The 23207-nt window shown below is 44.8% G+C and overlaps 2 protein-coding genes across 2 annotated transcripts in view; one reads left to right on the plus strand and one right to left on the minus strand.

Annotated features, from left to right (window-relative positions):
- Nucleotides 1-265: 265 nt before the first annotated feature.
- LOC134743524 (small ribosomal subunit protein uS11) lies at nt 266-1674 on the plus strand. The gene is made up of 3 exons (XM_063677014.1): nt 266-423; nt 600-844; nt 1408-1674. The coding sequence occupies exons 2-3, from the start codon at nt 608-610 to the stop codon at nt 1624-1626; spliced, it is 456 nt and encodes a 151-aa protein (XP_063533084.1). The 5' UTR covers nt 266-423; nt 600-607; the 3' UTR covers nt 1627-1674.
- A 786-nt stretch (nt 1675-2460) lies between these two features.
- The window catches only part of LOC134743385 (uncharacterized), a 33315-nt gene continuing 12568 nt past the window's right edge, over nt 2461-23207 (minus strand). The window contains exons 11-23 of the mRNA XM_063676776.1: nt 22470-22601; nt 21610-21739; nt 18930-21535; nt 18706-18805; nt 18009-18098; nt 17551-17646; nt 16014-16112; nt 13911-14079; nt 13015-13153; nt 11925-12129; nt 10629-10682; nt 6691-6840; nt 2461-5058 (exon numbers count right to left, since the gene is read on the minus strand). Of these exons, the coding sequence (XP_063532846.1) occupies nt 4459-5058; nt 6691-6840; nt 10629-10682; nt 11925-12129; nt 13015-13153; nt 13911-14079; nt 16014-16112; nt 17551-17646; nt 18009-18098; nt 18706-18805; nt 18930-21535; nt 21610-21739; nt 22470-22601 (4570 nt within the window). The 3' untranslated portion in view covers nt 2461-4458. The remainder of the gene's footprint in view (nt 5059-6690; nt 6841-10628; nt 10683-11924; nt 12130-13014; nt 13154-13910; nt 14080-16013; nt 16113-17550; nt 17647-18008; nt 18099-18705; nt 18806-18929; nt 21536-21609; nt 21740-22469; nt 22602-23207) is intronic.

Here is a 23207-nt window from a genome sequence, read left to right on the forward strand (position 1 = left end):
TTTAAATCACAGCTTCTATAATACTTTCGAAGTATTTGTTTATTTAAAAAAAAAATACGAGTTTTACTTTAGGAAAATTAAAAAAATATTTAGCTACTGTGAACGCATAATAAAAAGCTGACGGATTTGTGTGTGCTGCCGTTTAAAAAATGCTTAAAAATATTTATTATTTTATATTCATTATTTTCTTTTTTAATTTTGTCATTAATCGTGTATATATCTTATTAGGATTAAATGTAATATATTTGTTAGCGGCACTAGTATTCAGGACAGAAACATAACAGGACAGTGATCTTTGAAGTTACAAAAATAGTTGGAATACGTTTTGGTTGATCAAGATTTTTACATCTTTGATGCTGGAAACACTGGAATCGGTTATGGCTATTCTTTCTTTCTAGTGTTTGACAGCTTTCAAAGCAAAAGGTATTTTCAAATTTCGCATAAATTCTTTGTAAAATATGTAATTTCAACGGAAATATAACTAAATTTCTTTAAAACGTTTAACATATTATCTATCTTCGTCATCACAAGTTCTTCAGTGAGTGGATTCTTGTGATAATTATAGGTTAAAAAAGTGCTAAGTGTTGTGTCGTTTTCAGGCTGAGCCATGGCCCCGAGGAAAAACAAAGTTGCGAAGGAGGAGGTCCAGGTAACCCTGGGTCCTCAGCACTTGGTGGGCGAGACCGTTTTCGGCGTCGCTCACATCTTTGCCTCTTTCAACGACACATTCGTGCACGTTACCGACTTGTCTGGTCGGGAAACCATCGCCAGGGTGACTGGTGGCATGAAGGTGAAGGCCGATCGTGATGAGGCTTCTCCCTACGCCGCTATGTTGGCTGCTCAGGTGAGTTTCGGACAGTATTTTGTTATGTTGTTCTTTGAAAACTACTTGCATTACAATTTGAGGTTATGATCGTAACTAGAGGCAAGTAGCATGTAAACATGTACTAAATAAAACGACTTCAAACTAAGTATAGTCGACGACTCAGATTATTATCATACGTAACCACTACTTGCCTGCTATTTGAAAGCAATAGTGAAATACCTGTTATTTACATTTTATATTATTAGTATGTACTTTTATTGAATACTACCTTGCCGTAAGGCATTTGATACAGAAGAGTCGGATCGTCTCTACCAAGCAAATATTGACACAAATAAGTCACCAAAACAAACATTTGCGAGGTTTTGGCTGTATTATTCAAGGAATATTTAAATTAACTAGGTTTCTTCTAAGCGTAATTTGTTTGGAAATCTGGCATAAACTGCATACATTTTATTGCAAGAGACCCCATTGCCATCTAGATAGATGTATTTTTACAGATTCAGCATTTGTCTCTATTTGTTAAGACTTGACAGCTTGAGTAACAAGTCTAAATTTGTGAAACATATCTTGGGATTTTACAGGACGTTGCCGAGAAGTGCAAAACACTGGGCATCACTGCCCTCCACATCAAGCTCCGTGCCACCGGTGGCAACAAGACCAAGACTCCTGGACCCGGTGCCCAGTCTGCTCTCCGTGCGTTGGCTCGCTCCAGCATGAAGATTGGCCGTATTGAGGATGTCACCCCCGTACCGTCTGACTCCACCCGCAGGAAGGGAGGCAGACGAGGCCGCAGGCTGTAATCTGTTAGGTTAAGCTTACTGTGGACTTTTAATATAAAGTATGCAGTATTTTGAGTTTTATTTTGTAACAAATATGTTAGTCCTTCATCAAGACCTTAGGTATACATTATGACTTTTTCACCACTGACACATCCAGCTAACATGTGATATGAGTATATTGGGAGTTGTTTCTGTTATAAGGTCAATGTGGGGAAGAATGTCTTATCAGGTAAACCAACCCGTTTAAAAGCTCTTTCATGACTTCTAACTTGTGTTTGTACACATACTCCACTTACAGAAGGTCAGTAGAGCAAAAGAAGCAAAGCTCTGTCTGACCAAAGTACAAATACGTGAATTCTTGCCCTGCGACTGTCTTCCCAAGCAGAAAATTTGTATGCTGACTGGCCTTCTCCACACTGACCTTATATGAGATTCTACCCTCACCTGTCATTGACACGCTCACAATGTTAGATGATAAACAAAAACATTGCACATTTTAAATTGGGTACCAACTGTACCTCTACTATAGAGCCATACTAAGTACCTAACTATAGTTGGTTAAGCAAATCTTGTCAGTAAATAAGAACAAAAAAAAACTACACATCCCCTTCTTCTGGGCGCCAGCACCAATGCAAGACAAAGACAGTATGACTCTCCGTCTACGCCCGAAATCAGACAGTCATAGAGCATAGAGTATGTGTCTTTATTTTTTCGACACAAAGTTTCATTTTGTTCGACATGCTGGGAGGGAGGGTGTATTCAATTCACTACCATGGTTGTAGCATAGCAGTGAAGTTTTAGATAAGGGTTAAAATGAAGAGGGGATATAAAGAATACAACTTTTCTGAGAGAACATTGCTGTTATTATAATTGTTTATTACATTTCATAATAAATAGTTACTATTTTAAAATATACATACAATACTTTCTATGATAAACACTTTACACAAAACAAAAAAATTTCAATAGTACATTTAGAATTAAATTTCCAATTACCTTAAAAAATCATTACAATATTTTTTTTCTTTACAATATATTGCACAGCTATGACACAGAAGAGTATATTACATCTGTGCCTCCTTCTATACTACTTTGTGATAACCAGTAAATGTAGTCCTATAATTATATAGCAATCTTTGTGAATCCTGTAACCAAAATCATATATACAGTTGCAAAAATTTATGTAAACAATGATTTACTTCTGTGTTATATTATTTACCCTATAAAATTACTGTTACCATAGAAGCTTAATTACTTATTAACGTAAACGATTTAGGGCAAAACATACTGTCTACTGACAGCCTTATAAGGACACATACTGGATCGTAGCTTGGTGGCACAATATCTGTATAGGTACTATATCCTTATAAAGTGTGTATGTACGGAGAGATGGGGGCAAGTACCATTATTTTATAACAGTAAGTAAAGATTGAAGCACTAAATCCATTGCGCGTTTTCTACTTTACACCGTAGGGGAAACTTTCTACCCCTGACTTTAACATGTTGTATTGGGTAGAGGTATTTCCCCCCCCCACTTGCCTCGTCTGACCTATACTTAAGGTCAGACGAGGCAAGTGGGGGGAATTTTTACCGTTTACTAAAACGGTAAAAATTGCACATTTAAATTCTATAAACTTGAAAATTGTAATTGTACCACTTGCCACCAAGGTAGGATCCTATACCTATTTGGTATAAACAGAAATAAGTAATTATATTTTGTGATACACACCTCGTCAGTAACCATAGGTTTATAAAATTTTCTTAATGAGATCAATTTCATTTTACAAACGGCTCCAGGAGCTATTACCCTATGCCCCTATGGGGAACACTATACTTTACAAATTTAGCATATTATAAGGATAGTTTTTCTAATATGTCTTTTAATTAAACCTTACTTTAAAGTGCAAAGTATTGTAGTGTATATGTATAAACATTTCATAATCTGAAACATAAAATAACGAAAAATACACACACGGTATCGAGAATAGTATTTGCAATAGACATACGTTTATTTTTATTTAAAACAATACAATTTCCATCACACAAAACTTAGTATATAAATCTGTAAAACTGCAACAAAAAATAATAACTCACAATATCGTTTTGAAAGTTTTTTTTTTTCGGTGGAGATAAAGGGAACGGGTCTATTAGACTTTCTATACGCGTATGATATCTTATTTAGATAGGAAACATACAGTATGGATATCAATCAGAAACTATCGAGTGTCGTGGCAAGTACAAAAACCAAAGAAAAACCGATCACATCTAAATAAACCTATCCTAAATATAGGAAAAGGGTCGAGCACTCTTAATTTATATTTATATATAGCATACTCGTATCGCGAGCCGCCGCCGTCTGTCAGACTTGATAAAGTGTTTACACTAAGCGTTTCGCTGGCAATTCTTCAATTATTCTTACGAGTAGCGTCTGTTGTGGATCGAAGATAGCTGAAAAATCGCTGGTGAATAACGCCAATGAGATGATAATTTGCGGACTAGCAGTCTCGGTCGCACTAGGCCGTCTACTCTTTACCAGTCGCTATTGTTTGCTAGTTTTCAGCATAGAATTATTTTAGTTTTATGCCTCGAATTAAAATCAAGACCCATCTATAGCGGTACATGCATTTATAGCTATACCTAAGTGCCATAGCAGGCTTGAAACTGGCTCAGATAGTTCCTTTTGACATCGATTTGAACCTTAAGACTTCCAAATAAGGCTCAAATTGTAGAAGCCAATCGTTCCCTGTTAAGAGTAGTCGGGCGGCCTAGTCGGGTCGGACCCTGGTCCTCGGGTTACGGGGCGGAGGTGTGGGCGTGCGGCGCGCCCGGGTCGGGGCGCGCGCGCGGCTTGCGCTACAAGCCCGTCTTCAGGCGGAGCTTCTTCAGGTGCTGGGGGGCGGCGAACGCCTGCGGGCGGCGCTTGCCGGACATCGAGAGAGACTCCGCCCGGGACAGGGCCGTCAGCGTCCCGCCCGGGACCTCCTCCCAGCCGGCCATCTCGGAGGAGGAGGAGGAGGAGGCCATGGCGCGGCAGTGGTTGGCGTCGGCGCGGGTGATGGCGCGGATGGAGCGGTTCAAGCTCCGCTTGGAGCCGATCTTGGTGGAGAGCATGGAGGGGCGCGGGCTGTCGTCGTCGGCGGAGCGGCGCGCGGGCTTCTGCTTGGTGAGCTGAGTTTTGCTGGCGTTCGGTTTACGTACGGCGAGCACGTTGCGGCGCTTGACCAAGGCCTTGGGTTTGGGCTCGGGCTCCCGGTAGCGGACGGCGGCGGCGGCGAGGTCGTGCACGGAGCGCGCGGGCGGCGTGCGGAGCGCGCGGTGCTCGTCGGCCTTGGCGCCGGCGTACGTGTACGTGTTCTCCTTGCGCTCCAACTCCGACACCTTGGCCTTGGAGCGCGCGTACAGCGGCGCGCGAGTCGGGGACGACGTCTTCGGTCGCAGCCGGGACATGGTCAACTGAAAAAAGATGCTCCTCTTATAAAGCTTGCTTTGTTACCGTTTTACTCTGGCTAAACTCATGTTTTATTATTATTATCACGTGAAAAAGATCAGATACAGCATTCATCATTTCGTTTTGGTCAAATCGAGAAGTTAAAGAAACGGCAAAGCGTGACGGATTCGTAGCATCTCATAAAAAGGCTAATATGTTATATGACTTATACGAGGCACTTCCGGTGTCTTGTACAAAATCGTGTGCGATTGCGCCTGTGGCCGTCTTTGGCGGTTAAAGGGTTAATCAAATAGTGCGGACGCACCCCGTTACTAGAAAACGTATAACATACTGATGTATAGTAGATGTCAAAGATGTTTACATTTACGCCTTATTACAAAGGAGTAAGGTGCAAAAGTGTAAACATCTGTTTGATTACCCCTTTGACCACCAAAGACGGCCACAGACAGGCATTCGCGCACGATTACAATGTGCGCGCATTGCGAAAAGGTTACGATTTCTGAAGTTTACTATGGTAAAAAAAATGCTACATTAACCATTAGTCCGCCAAAACTTGCCACGTTCGTATGAGGTAACATTGCAAAAACAACACACCCGATCGGCTTAGTAACTAGTGAGAGATGGATGTTATTTTCTTCGGATTTTGGCGAATCTCTTACCCCAATTATTAACAAAAAGCTGGTGGTATTTTAAGGTGGTTTGGTTGGACTGGGTGGGTTGTATTTAAGCACTGAAAAATCAAAGAGGTCCAGTTATTAAAAAAATAAGATACAGGGTGGGCCAATGATAAATGCATTTTAACGAAAGAAGTCAATACGAAAGTGAATTTATCACTGGCCCACCCTATAAGAACAAAAAAGTAATGAAAACGTAAATTGAAATGGAATTAGTTTTTAAAAATTGGGATAAGGAAAAAAAAATCTAAATTAAGGAATTTGTCTCCCACATAATCGCTTTAGACTAGATTTAGATACAAACTAATTTATATAAATTAAGGTACAGTTAAGGTTTCAGATATCGATGTAACCATGTTGTGTTGGCAAAAAATCCTATGTACCTTCCTATTCACGAACATTAATGCAATAGCGCCTTGTATACACTTTTTTGATGAACTGGCCACATCGCATTGATAAATCTGATCTCATTTTAATTTATATTAAAATTGTTATAATATATAGTCGCCAGTAGTCTGTACGTTTCTATACTTATACCTGTGCTGATGCCAGCGGAGAGACTCCCATAATAAGCTTGTATAACTTTTTTCTTGGTTTGAATAATCTGGTTTTTGTGAGGGTCAAATGTCTATACGGAACTTCAACTGGTTCGGGTGGTTTCATCAGGTTAAGGGTCGCGCTTAACCAGCGCAGCGGGTCCCTTTGTTTGACATAAAATTTTAAGTCATAATGTATTGTTTGTCATATTATCATTAGTCCTAATTTTCGTAAGGTTATCCTACAGATAGGTTACGTTTATTTTATGGCAGTCCTGAAATGTTACGCATTTCTGAAAAAAAAAAAAAAATTAACGAAAATGCGGACAAACAATAACATCATCCACTCCATCATGACTTAAAACTTTATGGTAATCAATAGCGACTCCTATTTTACCTGTGTTAGTGAACACAGTGATATACGCACCTGGGGCCGCACGGCGCGCGTGTGCGTGTGCGTGTGCGCACGCAGCCAGTCGCGCACGGAGGCGAGCGTGCGGTGCTCGGAGCACGGCACGCGCGAGTTCGGGTGGTGCCCCGTTAGGTCCAGGATCGACGCGCCGAGAGAACGCCCCACCTGGATGTCAATACAGATTAGAAAATAGTGACTAATGTCACGAATAATGTGATACGAATTAATATATAGGTTTGGTTATTTTGTCCACGCAAAATAATATTGCTTTTGAAAAAAATGCAACTTTGCCCACTAAAAAAGTAGAAAAAAAAAAAAAACAAAATTAATTATATAAAAAAGTCCTATTTATTCTAAACTTATGTTTTTTTGATTATTAAGTAATAAAATAAAAACAATTTTTGGGTGGGCAACGTTACCTCCGGTACATTCACATTCAAAAGCAACTCGAATTTAATATAATATACAAAATAAAAATTAACCAAAAACCGCCCATATAACCGCTTCTGACCACGATGCGATTGACAGTTATGTATTAAATTAAATTTCAATAATCTAAAGTGCATGTATCCAGCTATTGTGCTGTAAGCGGCTGTGGTAAAGTTAACAACCAATGAAAAATTCTGGAGAATTTGGAAGAGATTTCTGCCTACCATTCTTTAATTCTACCGTTCAACAGCTAGATGCCACTAAGACGTATTGCAGATCATACTGATACACAGTTTAGACTTACCTCTAATCTACTATAACTATATTTACATATAAATCACAAGTAAACAAACGCCACTGTTAAAATGAAAATACATTATTTCCCGTAGGACTAGGCTACCAACTTATCTATCACATAGGACTAGGCTACCAACTTATCTATCATGGCACTTCTACTACACGAAATGGGGTAGCCATCGCACTAGACTCCCATCTTAAAGAAAGGATCATCCAGATCGAAAGAAAAAGCGACCGCCTGATTGCTGTAAAGTTGGCCATGGATAAACAACCGCCTTTAAATCTAATTTCGGCGTATGCTCCACAGGTAGGATGTCCAGAAGCAGAAAAATCTCAGTTCTGGGAAGATTTTGATGACTTGATCAATCAGATACCTTCTCCGGAAATGAAATATATCGGCGGAGATTTGAACGGACATGTAGGCGTTTCCACTGATGCATACCCGGGAGTACATGGAAATCGAGGCTATGGGACTATAAATAAACAGGGGGAAGAAATCTTGGAATTTGGAATGAGACATAACCTCGCCATCATTAACACCTTCTTTCAAAAGAAACCAGAACACCTGATCACGTATAAAAGCTCAAGACATGGTACACAAATAGACTATATTTTAGCAGATAAGAACTTACTTCGAAACTTTAGGGATTGTAAAGTGATACCGGGAGAAGCGCTTACTTCGCAGCATAGAATATTAGTAGCATGTCTCAAACTACCCAGGCCTATTAAGACAACCATTGATAGAATCCCAAAAATCAAGTGGGGACTACTTTACAGCCCTAAAGGTGGAGACCTTATTGCTACTCTCAAACAGTATCTGGAGGATGACATGAACAACGATTACAACAACAATGCCGAAAGTATGTGGTCAAATTTTGCACGCACTTGTAAAACCCATTCTTCCAACATCTTAGGAGTCTCAAAGGGAATACTTTCTAATAACAAGGACCCAAGGTGGTGGAATGATGATGTAAAAGGAGCTATAGCTGCCAAAAGAACTCTATTCAAATTATGGCAGACCACTCAACTAGAGGAGGACCGCATAGAGTACAAAAAGGCTAAACAAGAAGCGAAGCGGAAGGTAGCCCAAAATAGAGCCCAATCTCAGGAATGTTTTTATAGCAGACTGGAAGATGCTAAGAACGACTCAGAAATCTTCAAAATCGCAAAGCAGCGTCATAAGTCCACATTGGATATCAAAGTCAACAAATACATCCGTGATGAAAACGGTCTCCTACTAACAAATAATAAAGACATAAGCCAGAGATGGCGTCAATACTATGGAAGGCTCCTTAACGAAGAATTCCCAAGCCAACCACTGCCCTTAATAAAACCTTCTGCGGGACCAATATTAGAAATAAGTATTTCAGAAGTTAAACTTGCAGTCTCTAAAATGAAGAACCATAGAGCCGCTGGCCCAGACGAAATACCCTCTGATATATGGAAACAAACAGGACCCATAGGGCTTGAATGGCTCACCAAACTATTTAACGCGGTCCTAAACTCAAATAAGATCCCAGATCAATGGCGACAAAGTTCAATCGTTCCATTTTTTAAGAACAAGGGCGACGTCAGCGTCTGTGGGAATTATAGGGGTATAAAACTAACTTCTCACACCCTCAAAATATGGAAAAAGATATTACACAACCGCTTCTTAAATCACGTTGTCATCTCTGAAAACCAGTACGGTTTCCAACAATCCAAATCCACTATCGATGCTATACAAGCGGTACGAATCGTCATGGAAAAGCATCGGTCCAGCCGGGAAGACTTGCACCTCGTCTTCATAGACCTTGAGAAGGCGTTTGACCGCGTACCACGAAATCTGGTATGGCAAGCAATGAGAGCGCAAGGTATACAAGAAACATATGTTGCTTTAGTCCAGGACATGTACCATAGGTGTAGCGCGAACGTGAGAAGTCTAGCCGGAGTGAGCAAGACGTTTGAAGTAAATGTTGGCGTACATCAAGGTTCAGCGTTAAGCCCATTACTGTTCAACTTAGTAATGGACTATCTCACCAAGGATATCCAAACTCCCTTGCCATGGTGTATTTTATACGCGGACGACATCGTACTCATTGACAAAAGTGCACAACAACTGCAAACGACCCTAGAACAATGGAGGCAGGCCCTGGAAAGAAATGGACTTCGCATCAGCAGAAGTAAGACCGAGCATTTAGAATGCAAGTTCAGTAGTGATACCACCACCTCCAACAGGATCTATATCGAAGGAGATCAACTTCCAAAGGTATCTCAATTCAAATATCTCGGAACGATGCTGACGGCCGATGGTGCCATTGAATCCGACGTCACTCACAGAGTCAACGCTGGCTGGCAAAGATGGAGAGCCCTCTCTGGTGTTCTTTGCGATACAAGAATGCCAATCAAAGTCAAGGGCAAAGTTTACAAAACAGCCGTGAGACCGGCAATGATGTACGGTGCTGAATGCTGGGCAATCAAAAAGGCGCATGAACAAAAATTACATGTGGCAGAGATGAAGATGCTGAGGTGGGCGGCTGGAGTAACAAGACTCGATAAAGTGAAAAATGAATACATCAGAGGTAGTTACAAAGTTGCGCCCATCACAGATAAAGTCACGGAAAGTAGGCTTCGCTGGTATGGCCACGTGATGAGACGCCCCGAAGACCACGTAGTTCGGCAAGCCTTGGCATTGCCGAACAGGGAAGCAAACAGACAAGGAAGACCTAAAGCCACGTGGTGGTCTACTGTGACCCGCGACTTGGAACGAGCCCAACTTACCCCAAGGACAACTCAGGACAGACGGTCCTGGCGCATGAGAACGAGGAGAGCCGACCCCAAATAATGGGAATAGGGCAAAGAGAAAGAAGAAGACATTATTTCCCGTATTAACATTTTAACGCTTTTATTATAAGTTCTAAACAAGTTCCGTAAATGTTAGTTCATTCATTTTAAAAGAAATCAAACGCGACCAAGAACTGTGGGCAACGCGATTGTTGTTCCTCACATTAGACTACTAAAGCTGTGCGCTATGTCTATTAGTGAACTAAATATTGCGGTTAAAAGCTCCTATTTTTTCCCATTAGACTTGTGACTTAAGATTAATAATAATTACTTTTACTTGACAAGTTTACCAAATTAGAAATTTACGAAATATAAAGTTAAATGACAGGGCAAAGTCAAATCCCTTGGTAAAATTGCCAGGTGATCACTGAGCTACTGGGAATAAGTCCGCGGAGAAGACCAACCTGCCAGGGATCTATATCTTCCGAATTCTCCAGATTCTTATTGCGGAGCCTTATCTGAAATGTGGGTACCGATTCTAAAACTTTGTCATTGCTTGTGCGAACTATTTCAGTGAATTGAGTGGCAACTTTGCCAACGGATTTTTTGCCCACGGTTAATGCTAAGTAACTGCTATAAAAGTTACTACACGCTCTACATATGTTGGGATCGGGGTCCCTTTGTTTGACATAATTATTGAAAGTCATAATGCAATGATTGTCATATTATCATTAGTCATAATTCTGAAACCGTTAACTTTTCAGGATTTTCCTCGGGTTTTCCTATAGATAGGTTAGGTTAGGTTTGTTTTATGGCAATCCTGAAAAGTTACGCGTTTCTGAGAAAAAAACAAATTATGACTAATGATAATATGACAATCTTTACATTATGACTTTCAATAATTATGTCAAACAATAGAGACCCGTTGCGATCCCATTTATTTAAATAAGCAATGAGGTCACAAAATGCACGTACGTATATCAAAACCTGATGGCAAAGCTGCAGGTTCTATTTGGGAAATATTTGTCTAATCGTATGTTGTAAACCTATACGCTAAGCTAAGTAATCTACTTTACATATTTCGAATATATTAGTTACTCAGACACGTGATTAGCAAATTTTTTTAGTACAGAAAGGGAGAAGAGAATAAATCCATCTAAGGAACAAATCAAATAATTTTTATGAAATAATAAACGTCACAGATTGCACCTTCAAAAAACCGTGTTGGTTATAGGTACAAGCGTTTTAGTCTGGGGCTGTATGATTTCCTTGTCCGTTACGAGCACTGTATGGAGCTGTCACTCTTACAGATGTGCCAGTTGCGGAAAGTTTCAAAAAGTTGGAAAAGTTCTCGGAAATTTTAGGAAAAATTCTTAGGAAATTAAGGAAACTTTCATTTTGGACACGGAAATTTTTAATCCCCTTACAAAAATACATAAACATAAGTTTAAAATAAATAGGACGTTTTAAGGACAATCATTTTTTCTACTTCTTTGGTGGGCAAAGTTATATGAGAAGTTTCCGAAATATTTATGTGGAAATTTCGCAATTTTGGAAACTTTCCGACGGCATAATAGTACAGTCAGCTGCAGAGAAAAGGCTCCCCCCCCTGCATACAAAGTTCTGTAAATTGGTATGGACGTGGGGTACCTTTTACCAGGTACCAGTAGGGACTATTCATAGCATTGTGAGCAAACAAACGCTTCATGAAGCGTTTGTTTGCTCACATGCTAAGACTGTTATTTCCACTGAAACATTACCTCTTCGAATATATGCGGCGTGTATTTGGGCGGGAGGGGCTGCGCGGCGGTCGCGTTGGGCGCGTCCTTGACGGCGGGGGGCAGCACGTTGACCAGGCGGCCCGTGTTGTAGTTGCACTCCAGCGTGTACGAGCGCACCAGCCCCGTCGCCTTCAGCACGGCCACGCGCCCGGAGCCCTCGCGGGACATGCCGTCGCGCCGGTCCCTGACGAATAAAGGGTTTATGGAATTTGACAAAAAAAACAGTGGGGTTTGCTTACTTTGATAGGCAAGAAATGTAACTACATATTTATGGAAAATAGGAAAACAATTTACCAAAAATATTTTGTCTATAGTGTTTAACTTATCCTAAAGCGCGCAGTTGTTTTATGCGATAAAAGCAGCGTTAAACGCGATGTGTTTGCCGCACACCTATTTTACATCAGATAATCTAGACACTATTTTGTATTACGCGGTAGACCCATTTTAATTTTTCCTACATTCCGTTGATCGCATGCGTCCAACGCTGCTTTTATCGCATAAACAACCGCGCGCTTAAAAGAATATGTGTATTAATGGGCAAAATTGGGAAATTAAGTATAAGTGGGCAAAGTTACAATTACAGAGTGATATTTCTTTTAGTACACTAAAAATATGTATATGATATTACTTATGATTTCAATGGGGTTGCTTCCCTAATATGTCAACGTACGATTGTGTGTTATGTGAACAGTTAATAAACAAGTGAAGGTGTCTTAAAAAGCAAGCATTTGTTCATTTCACGAGTTATGATGCCGTTTTGGGCCTTTGGGGCGATGTGGGAAATATAAAATATTTAGAGATTATAAGAAAAGTCATGCAACTGAAAATAGATTCTAGAAATCCAAACAATTTATTTTTGATATCTATAATTTAACAAGTTTTGGAAACAGATCAAATTATTTTATTAAATATTTTGATTTTTGTTTCCTAAGTATCTATAATTTATATTTATAAGACTAAATAAACATAAATTAAAAAAAAACTTTTTATTTCGAGTCCAAGTTTACATTAAATTACATTAATATAAATTTAATAAATAAATAAACATATTAATGAAGTAAATACTCACTTAAGGTACATATTTCGCTCAGTGAAGTTGCACGAGGAAAAATGGAAGTGCATGTTGTTAAGAGACATGATCCGAGGAAGCAGCATGCACTCCACTGACGCTTCAGAGTCCTCGAAGTGGTTCCCGTACATGAAGATACCTGCGACAATTTCATATTTATTATAGGCTAGATGACAAATTTTCATTAATGGTATTAATTGATCAGGTTTATTTTTAGGATCAAATGTCTATATGGGACCCATTGCATTAAAGCAATACAAAAGTCAGACATGATAGTCAAAGCCCGAGAGTCGTACTTCACTCGCAAAACGCTTCTAACAAAACGATAAGTGAACGTGACGTCAAGTTCACTGAGAGCCCATTTTGAATGTATAGATAAAAAAGAAAATTGGGTTTTTGTCGGTGAAATATTGCGTTTATGTACATAGTTGCCGTACAATATTGTTTTGGATAAAATGTAAGTAATCGAATGGTACCCTTACTTTTTTCCTTTTTGGAAGTTGAAAAATAACCTAAATTTTGAAACTTTCAAGTCCTGTATTTTTGTATTATTTCCATATATTATTTTAATATCTACATTGTTGTGATAAATTGCTCATTTGCTATCTATGTTTCTAGATTTCTTATAAAATTCAACATGTGTCATCATCCCTATTGTCTCATTAAGTGAAATGTATAATCTAAACCTTAGGAATAGCAGTTGTTGAGTGTATACGTGTGTATAAATATGTGTAAAGTTTAAGACAAATATGTGCTTCGAATTTAAAAGCATATCGCTTTTTTGCTCCGTAAAGTCGGAACACATCTTTAGTTCTATTGCAACTTAGGTGTGTTACGATATAGTTGGCCACTTTGGCCGTCATTATCTATTTAATGATGACTGTACAATACATTACCTTTTTTAGAGGCGTGTCCGTGCAGATCTATGTACAGGAATAGACCCGACTCGGGCTCCTTCGGCTTGGGCGGGGGCGGGGGTGCTTTTTTGCGGTTCCGCGGCGCGGGTGGGGGCGACTTGCTCTTCTCTTCTTTGGGTGGTGGCGTTGGTGTTGGTAGTAACCGCAGCTGTAGAGGATACAAGGTTTTGTTAAACCATTTAAAACTGTCTGTTTAAGTCAAGAAAATAGATATAAAACTATGACGTCACCAATTTCCAATCCTTATCAATATTTTTTTACAATGACATGCATGTTGGCTCTGGGCAAGCAGGGCTCGCGGTTGCTGCGCGTGTCCGCTGTCGCCGTCACCGGCGGACACGGCCACGCTCACCCTCGACACAACGGACACCGACCTGTGTAGTCTGTAGGTAGCTCACCTTGGGTTCGTGCTCGTCGTTCGGTTGCTGCGCGTGTCCGCTGTCGCCGTCACCGGCCGACACGGCCACGCTCGCCCTCGACACAACGGGCACCGACCTGTGTAGTCTGTAGGTAGCTCACCTTGGGTTCGTGCTCGTCGTTCGGTTGCTGCGCGTGTCCGCTGTCGCCGTCACCGGCCGACACGGCCACGCTCGCCCTCGACACAATGGGCACCGACCTGTGTAGTCTGTAGGTAGCTCACCTTGGGTTCGTGCTCGTCGTTCGGTTGCTGCGCGTGTCCGCTGTCGCCGTCACCGGCCGACACGGCCACGCTCGCCCTCGACACAATGGGCACCGACCTGTGTAGTCTGTAGGTAGCTCACCTTGGGTTCGTGCTCGTCGTTCGGTTGCTGCGCGTGTCCGCTGTCGCCGTCACCGGCCGACACGGCCACGCTCGCCCTCGACACAATGGGCACCGACCTGTGTAGTCTGTAGGTAGCTCACCTTGGGTTCGTGCTCGTCGTTCGGTTGCTGCGCGTGTCCGCTGTCGCCGTCACCGGCCGACACGGCCACGCTCGCCCTCGACACAATGGGCACCGACCTGTGTAGTCTGTAGGTAGCTCACCTTGGGTTCGTGCTCGTCGTTCGGTTGCTGCGCGTGTCCGCTGTCGCCGTCACCGGCCGACACGGCCACGCTCGCCCTCGACACAATGGGCACCGACCTGTGTAGTCTGTAGGTAGCTCACCTTGGGTTCGTGCTCGTCGTTCGGTTGCTGCGCGTGTCCGCTGTCGCCGTCACCGGCCGACACGGCCACGCTCGCCCTCGACACAATGGGCACCGACCTGTGTAGTCTGTAGGTAGCTCACCTTGGGTTCGTGCTCGTCGTTCGGTTGCTGCGCGTGTCCGCTGTCGCCGTCACCGGCCGACACGGCCACGCTCGCCCTCGACACAATGGGCACCGACCTGTGTAGTCTGTAGGTAGCTCACCTTGGGTTCGTGCTCGTCGTTCGGTTGCTGCGCGTGTCCGCTGTCGCCGTCACCGGCCGACACGGCTACGCTCGCCCTCGACACGATGGGCACCGACCTGTGTAGTCTGTAGGTAGCTCACCTTGGGTTCGTGCTCGTCGTTCGGTTGCTGCGCGTGTCCGCTGTCGCCGTCACCGGCCGACACGGCCACGCTCGCCCTCGACACAATGGGCACCGACCTGTGTAGTCTGTAGGTAGCTCACCTTGGGTTCGTGCTCGTCGTTCGGTTGCTGCGCGTGTCCGCTGTCGCCGTCACCGGCCGACACGGCCACGCTCGCCCTCGACACAATGGGCACCGACCTGTGTAGTCTGTAGGTAGCTCACCTTGGGTTCGTGCTCGTCGTTCGGTTGCTGCGCGTGTCCGCTGTCGCCGTCACCGGCCGACACGGCCACGCTCGCCCTCGACACAATGGGCACCGACCTGTGTAGTCTGTAGGTAGCTCACCTTGGGTTCGTGCTCGTCGTTCGGTTGCTGCGCGTGTCCGCTGTCGCCGTCACCGGCCGACACGGCCACGCTCGCCCTCGACACAATGGGCACCGACCTGTGTAGTCTGTAGGTAGCTCACCTTGGGTTCGTGCTCGTCGTCCGGTTGCCGCGCGTGTCCGCTGTCGCCGACACGGCCACGCTCGCCCGCGACACAACGGGCACCGACCTGTGTAGTCTGTAGGTAGCTCACCTTGGGTTCGTGGTCGTCGGTCGGTTGCTGCGCGTGTCCGGTGTCGCCGTCGCCGGCCGCCACGGCCACGCTCGTCGTCGACACGCCGGACACCAATTTCTGAACACAAACACGACATCTAGTAGAAAAGCGCCAAAGTCAAATTAAATCAACTCAAATATAAGTGTACGAATGAATATCCTCGCGCCTACATTTTTCAAACTGGACTATAGCTGTCGGGTATAGATGTAAAATGTCAGCATCTTTTTAAACCTCTATTTAAATTAATTGATAGACAGACGTGTAGAGAGCGGAGAGGTGTGTGTAGTGTATGCTGGTCACTAAAAAGTCGTATATACCAGGACATGAAATTAACAGCGGCCTCATTATAATTGTTCAATTTACTATTTTACGGGATTCCTTTGTTTGACATAAATACATAATTATTGAAAGTCATAATGTAATGATTGTCAGATTATCATTAGTCATAATTCTGAAACCGTTAACTTTTCAGGATTTTCGTAAGGTTATCTTATAGATAGGTTAGGTTAGGTTTGTTTTATGGCAATCTTGAAAAGTTACGTTTCTGAGAAAAAACAAATTATGAGTAACGGAAATGCGGACATAAAATACATTATGACTTAAAACTTTATGGTAAACAATAGATTAGAGACCCCTATTTTACATGTGTTAGTGATTTCGTTTATTTAAATCGCCGCTTTCACAATGGCAATAATTATACGAGTCTGTATGGTTCACTTAATTCATCATTCGTTTCTTCGACTATTTCTTAAAATACCAGACATACGATTGCGAGATTTGCGAGATACTAAAAACCGATACTTTCCATTCACATGTCTTCTCATACGAATCGCAAGAATATTGTAATTATTTCTACATCCCTATTTTTTATTTTTTACTTGAAACAATTTAGTATTTTAATTATTTACTTAATACCAACGATACAAGTAGGAAACCAATCAAGTTACTAAATATTTAGATTTCTACTTTTTGTCAATTTTTCTAAAATATGTAATTTATTTCAGTTTATAACGAAGGTATTAGGTATGTGGACTGATATTTTATACATATTTTTCATACTATATACTATATATAGGGCGACCTTAGCAATTGGACAAACCCTGAAATCCCACGTAGGGTTACATCTCAGGAATGCTCTTACGTTAATATTTTTTTAATTAGAACAAATGATAAAAAAATAAATTTTCGAACAAAAATTAATTCCAATGATCGACTACAAAAAGAAACACACTGTATTAATCATTGGCAGTGTTTTTGACAACTTTTTCGAAAATGTGCGGCAATGAGTCAAAAGTCAGAATCTTATTAATGTCATAAATAAAAAAGATAATCAATAAGGTCGAAGAAGGTTTCATACTCTTTATTACCTCAGGAGCTATTAACATATACAGGCTGCTCTAAAGAGAAATTACTTGGTATACTGATTCTAAATACCCTAATGCATATGTACATTTCGGCTTTGTCTAATGGCTAAGGACACCCAATTGTATTAAAAAAATTAAAACAAAAAACGTACAATTTCCTCATTATTTTGTGTGACGATGTATCGCTTGAAGCAGTTTGTACAGAAGTAAACGGTCTCGTCCGTTGCTGCCTGCTCTAAGTCTTGGAGCTGCAAAAAAAACACAAAAAAAAATTATGCACTGAATAATAATCTTTCAGTTTATTCGAGGGATTGTTGACAGTTCTAAAAAAGAAACTGATTCGACTAGTAGGAGAATACCCTATTCATCATAGATAGAAGAATACTAAGACAAGTGTAGTAGTATAGCGCGGCTTTAATGGGTCCGAACATTATGCGGCGGTAACTAGGTTGTCAAGCGTTTAACAATTCAGTTACCACAAGTCGTCTGGAGCAGCACCAGCACAGTTTATTTTAACTGTCGAATTTGCGACTGTAAAATTCATAATACTTTACAACACGTCTTTACACTCTCTATTCTCAATTGATTCATCAAAGATCAAGCATAGAACCTTTCTCTCCAACGCCTTCTGCTCGTCATATTGCTGTTTCTGAACTTCTCGGTACTCTTGGATGGAGCCGCAAGGGCTGCTCCCTCGAGACTGGACGGAAAAAGTGGGTTTTAGCTAGGAACATATCTATGGAGGTATGGTGGTATATAAAATACATGTGCGCTATAATAATAAAACGACCGGTGGTATAATTATATTTACGCAGTCTATTTGTAAGGAGGATGTCTTGAAACGAACTTTACACAAGAATAAATTCGGGGACTGCGGGGTGCGCGCGAAAAAAACATGTTGGCTAGACACAAACATCTCAACTCCATTTGAAGGAGAAAAGGGAATTGAGACTTTAGACGACAGTTTCTAAAGTTCCAAACTGCTTATATCCTTTTGAAGGAGATACGAGATGTGCGACAGTAGCCAACAATACAACAAGGTCAGAGTTTATTTTTATTATTTATTCTATATTAAAATCTTACATTACATCAGACAGAAAAGTGCCGTGAAACCCTATCGGGTTTGTATCGACACTGCACTAGTTAACCTGCATAGGTAGGAATAAGCAGTTATTGCGTGCGAGATTTTAATTTCAAAGTTTTCAAACGTGAATAATGTTCGGAGATAGGGTACCTTAGGTCATTTTTTCTATCCATATGCTGTATCGGTACCGTTTCTAGCTTAAATAAAGAGTATAAAGAGTCACCACGGCGGTGTTGTAGCCGGCCACAGTGCCCGCGAGGCCGGGGATGGTCTCGTGCAGCCTGTTGACAGCGCGCCGGCAGTCGTTGCACCAGCCATGCGGACTGCGTGTGGTTCACTAAGGACACGGACTCACCACGGCGGTGTTGTAGCCGGCCACAGTGCCCGCGAGGCCGGGGATGGTCTCGTGCAGCCTGTTGACAGCGCGCCGGCAGTCGTTGCACCAGCCATGCGGACTGCGTGTGGTTCACTAAGGACACGGACTCACCACGGCGGTGTTGTAGCCGGCCACAGTGCCCGCGAGGCCGGGGATGGTCTCGTGCAGCCTGTTGACAGCGCGCCGGCAGTCGTTGCACCAGCCATGCGGACTGCGTGTGGTTCACTAAGGACACGGACTCACCACGGCGGTGTTGTAGCCGGCCACAGTGCCCGCGAGGCCGGGGATGGTCTCGTGCAGCCTGTTGACAGCGCGCCGGCAGTCGTTGCACCAGCCATGCGGACTGCGTGTGGTTCACTAAGGACACGGACTCACCACGGCGGTGTTGTAGCCGGCCACAGTGCCCGCGAGGCCGGGGATGGTCTCGTGCAGCCTGTTGACAGCGCGCCGGCAGTCGTTGCACCAGCCATGCGGACTGCGTGTGGTTCACTAAGGACACGGACTCACCACGGCGGTGTTGTAGCCGGCCACAGTGCCCGCGAGGCCGGGGATGGTCTCGTGCAGCCTGTTGACAGCGCGCCGGCAGTCGTTGCACCAGCCATGCGGACTGCGTGTGGTTCACTAAGGACACGGACTCACCACGGCGGTGTTGTAGCCGGCCACAGTGCCCGCGAGGCCGGGGATGGTCTCGTGCAGCCTGTTGACAGCGCGCCGGCAGTCGTTGCACCAGCCATGCGGACTGCGTGTGGTTCACTAAGGACACGGACTCACCACGGCGGTGTTGTAGCCGGCCACAGTGCCCGCGAGGCCGGGGATGGTCTCGTGCAGCCTGTTGACAGCGCGCCGGCAGTCGTTGCACCAGCCATGCGGACTGCGTGTGGTTCACTAAGGACACGGACTCACCACGGCGGTGTTGTAGCCGGCCACAGTGCCCGCGAGGCCGGGGATGGTCTCGTGCAGCCTGTTGACAGCGCGCCGGCAGTCGTTGCACCAGCCATGCGGACTGCGTGTGGTTCACTAAGGACACGGACTCACCACGGCGGTGTTGTAGCCGGCCACAGTGCCCGCGAGGCCGGGGATGGTCTCGTGCAGCCTGTTGACAGCGCGCCGGCAGTCGTTGCACCAGCCATGCGGACTGCGTGTGGTTCACTAAGGACACGGACTCACCACGGCGGTGTTGTAGCCGGCCACAGTGCCCGCGAGGCCGGGGATGGTCTCGTGCAGCCTGTTGACAGCGCGCCGGCAGTCGTTGCACCAGCCATGCGGACTGCGTGTGGTTCACTAAGGACACGGACTCACCACGGCGGTGTTGTAGCCGGCCACAGTGCCCGCGAGGCCGGGGATGGTCTCGTGCAGCCTGTTGACAGCGCGCCGGCAGTCGTTGCACCAGCCATGCGGACTGCGTGTGGTTCACTAAGGACACGGACTCACCACGGCGGTGTTGTAGCCGGCCACAGTGCCCGCGAGGCCGGGGATGGTCTCGTGCAGCCTGTTGACAGCGCGCCGGCAGTCGTTGCACCAGCCATGCGGACTGCGTGTGGTTCACTAAGGACACGGACTCACCACGGCGGTGTTGTAGCCGGCCACAGTGCCCGCGAGGCCGGGGATGGTCTCGTGCAGCCTGTTGACAGCGCGCCGGCAGTCGTTGCACCAGCCATGCGGACTGCGTGTGGTTCACTAAGGACACGGACTCACCACGGCGGTGTTGTAGCCGGCCACAGTGCCCGCGAGGCCGGGGATGGTCTCGTGCAGCCTGTTGACAGCGCGCCGGCAGTCGTTGCACCAGCCATGCGGACTGCGTGTGGTTCACTAAGGACACGGACTCACCACGGCGGTGTTGTAGCCGGCCACAGTGCCCGCGAGGCCGGGGATGGTCTCGTGCAGCCTGTTGACAGCGCGCCGGCAGTCGTTGCACCAGCCATGCGGACTGCGTGTGGTTCACTAAGGACACGGACTCACCACGGCGGTGTTGTAGCCGGCCACAGTGCCCGCGAGGCCGGGGATGGTCTCGTGCAGCCTGTTGACAGCGCGCCGGCAGTCGTTGCACCAGCCATGCGGACTGCGTGTGGTTCACTAAGGACACGGACTCACCACGGCGGTGTTGTAGCCGGCCACAGTGCCCGCGAGGCCGGGGATGGTCTCGTGCAGCCTGTTGACAGCGCGCCGGCAGTCGTTGCACCAGCCATGCGGACTGCGTGTGGTTCACTAAGGACACGGACTCACCACGGCGGTGTTGTAGCCGGCCACAGTGCCCGCGAGGCCGGGGATGGTCTCGTGCAGCCTGTTGACAGCGCGCCGGCAGTCGTTGCACCAGCCATGCGGACTGCGTGTGGTTCACTAAGGACACGGACTCACCACGGCGGTGTTGTAGCCGGCCACAGTGCCCGCGAGGCCGGGGATGGTCTCGTGCAGCCTGTTGACAGCGCGCCGGCAGTCGTTGCACCAGCCATGCGGACTGCGTGTGGTTCACTAAGGACACGGACTCACCACGGCGGTGTTGTAGCCGGCCACAGTGCCCGCGAGGCCGGGGATGGTCTCGTGCAGCCTGTTGACAGCGCGCCGGCAGTCGTTGCACCAGCCATGCGGACTGCGTGTGGTTCACTAAGGACACGGACTCACCACGGCGGTGTTGTAGCCGGCCACAGTGCCCGCGAGGCCGGGGATGGTCTCGTGCAGCCTGTTGACAGCGCGCCGGCAGTCGTTGCACCAGCCATGCGGACTGCGTGTGGTTCACTAAGGACACGGACTCACCACGGCGGTGTTGTAGCCGGCCACAGTGCCCGCGAGGCCGGGGATGGTCTCGTGCAGCCTGTTGACAGCGCGCCGGCAGTCGTTGCACCAGCCCATGCGCACGTTCGAGCTCTCCTTGCGCGCGGATTCACTGAGAGAAAAAATATAGTAAAGAAGAGATATAGGTAATCAAGCCGGTGATATTTTCGGAACCACATTCTATAGAGTGAAAGATTGGTCCTGAAAACAACACCTCCCCTTAAATTGTGTAAGATAAAGCTAGGTTAAAAATAAACTAAATACTAATGAGACAACGAACTACATATATTTACACGTGTTAGGTCTTACTTATAATGATATAAGCATTTATATTATACATAGGTATTTACACTTATCTTTTACGTTATCTACACCCTGCTAGTAAGTTGGTACCTCCAGTGGCACTATTATTTAAAGCTCATAATTTTTATGTACAGCGGATCAAGTTCTAAGGAAGTAAATGTAGACTACGAATTCCATAACTCACATGGTAAAATATAACATTATACAGGCATTTGTTCACCACCTACGCATCGCAGGACACAGATATTCAAAATAAATGGCCAATAATTTTTAAATTAATCTCAGTCACTACAGCGGAGGGTCAACATCTCAAATCCCACGCGGTTCGAACCTCGCTCGAGTGAACTCGATTTTGTTAACAATTTGTTTGCCATCTAGCTGTCCAGATGCTTATATTATAAACATTCCATTATAGTTCGAATCTTTTTTTTGACAAATAAAAAATTTGTTGTGGCAAGTTTTATATTGTGGGTTAGTTAAGGAGAGCTAGGTTATCTAATAGTTGATTACTGCGATGCGTAGTGAGTATGAGCCCTTACGAGACAGAGGCCGTGCCCATGAGCAGGGTGATGCTGTTCTTGAGCGTGTCGCGCAGCGGGAGCAGCGGGTTATGGCCCGGGATGTTGAGCTGGTCGCTAGAGCTCAGGTGCACTGCCGAGCCCAGGCACGATCTGTCCAACCGACCACTGTTATCCTACTGTTTTATACTCTACTCTGGCAAACCCAATAGGTAGATTCATTTTTAGCCACATTCTGAACAGACGTTTACGAAGAGCGCAAGGTGCAACACACAACTTGTCTAACCAACAAAAGGTAATGGGAACCTGTTGTGCCCTTTAAATCCCACTGTGGATGATGATCCTCAGCTGATCGATTATGGTAGAAGAGCCGGCAGTAAAGTTTCGAACCAACGTGATACCGCGATGAGATGCACAATGGTTTCCCATAAAACTGATGCTAAGTCCGAATTTGATAGTCTGCCACGGCGGAACTAGCCGAAAGTACAAAAAAAATAGCCACTTCCGGTGCGAAAAAGGGGGGGTCATTTAACCCATCTGATACTGCAATAAAAGCTATGGCATCAGTTAGAAATTTACTGGTAGATACAGAAAAGCGAAATCTGCCAGTATGATTCCTGCCGGAAGTGCTTGGCATACGCTCTCAAAGGTGACCATCGGGACCCCTAAATTAACCCATCTGATACCAGCACGAAACCAATTCCAGTCGGTAGATATGAACCTTCTCTTCAGGAATATATAAGTCTGCCAGGGCGCTTT

The sequence above is a fragment of the Cydia strobilella genome, chromosome 8, assembly GCF_947568885.1.
Source record: "Cydia strobilella chromosome 8, ilCydStro3.1, whole genome shotgun sequence".
Taxonomy (NCBI): domain Eukaryota; kingdom Metazoa; phylum Arthropoda; class Insecta; order Lepidoptera; family Tortricidae; genus Cydia; species Cydia strobilella.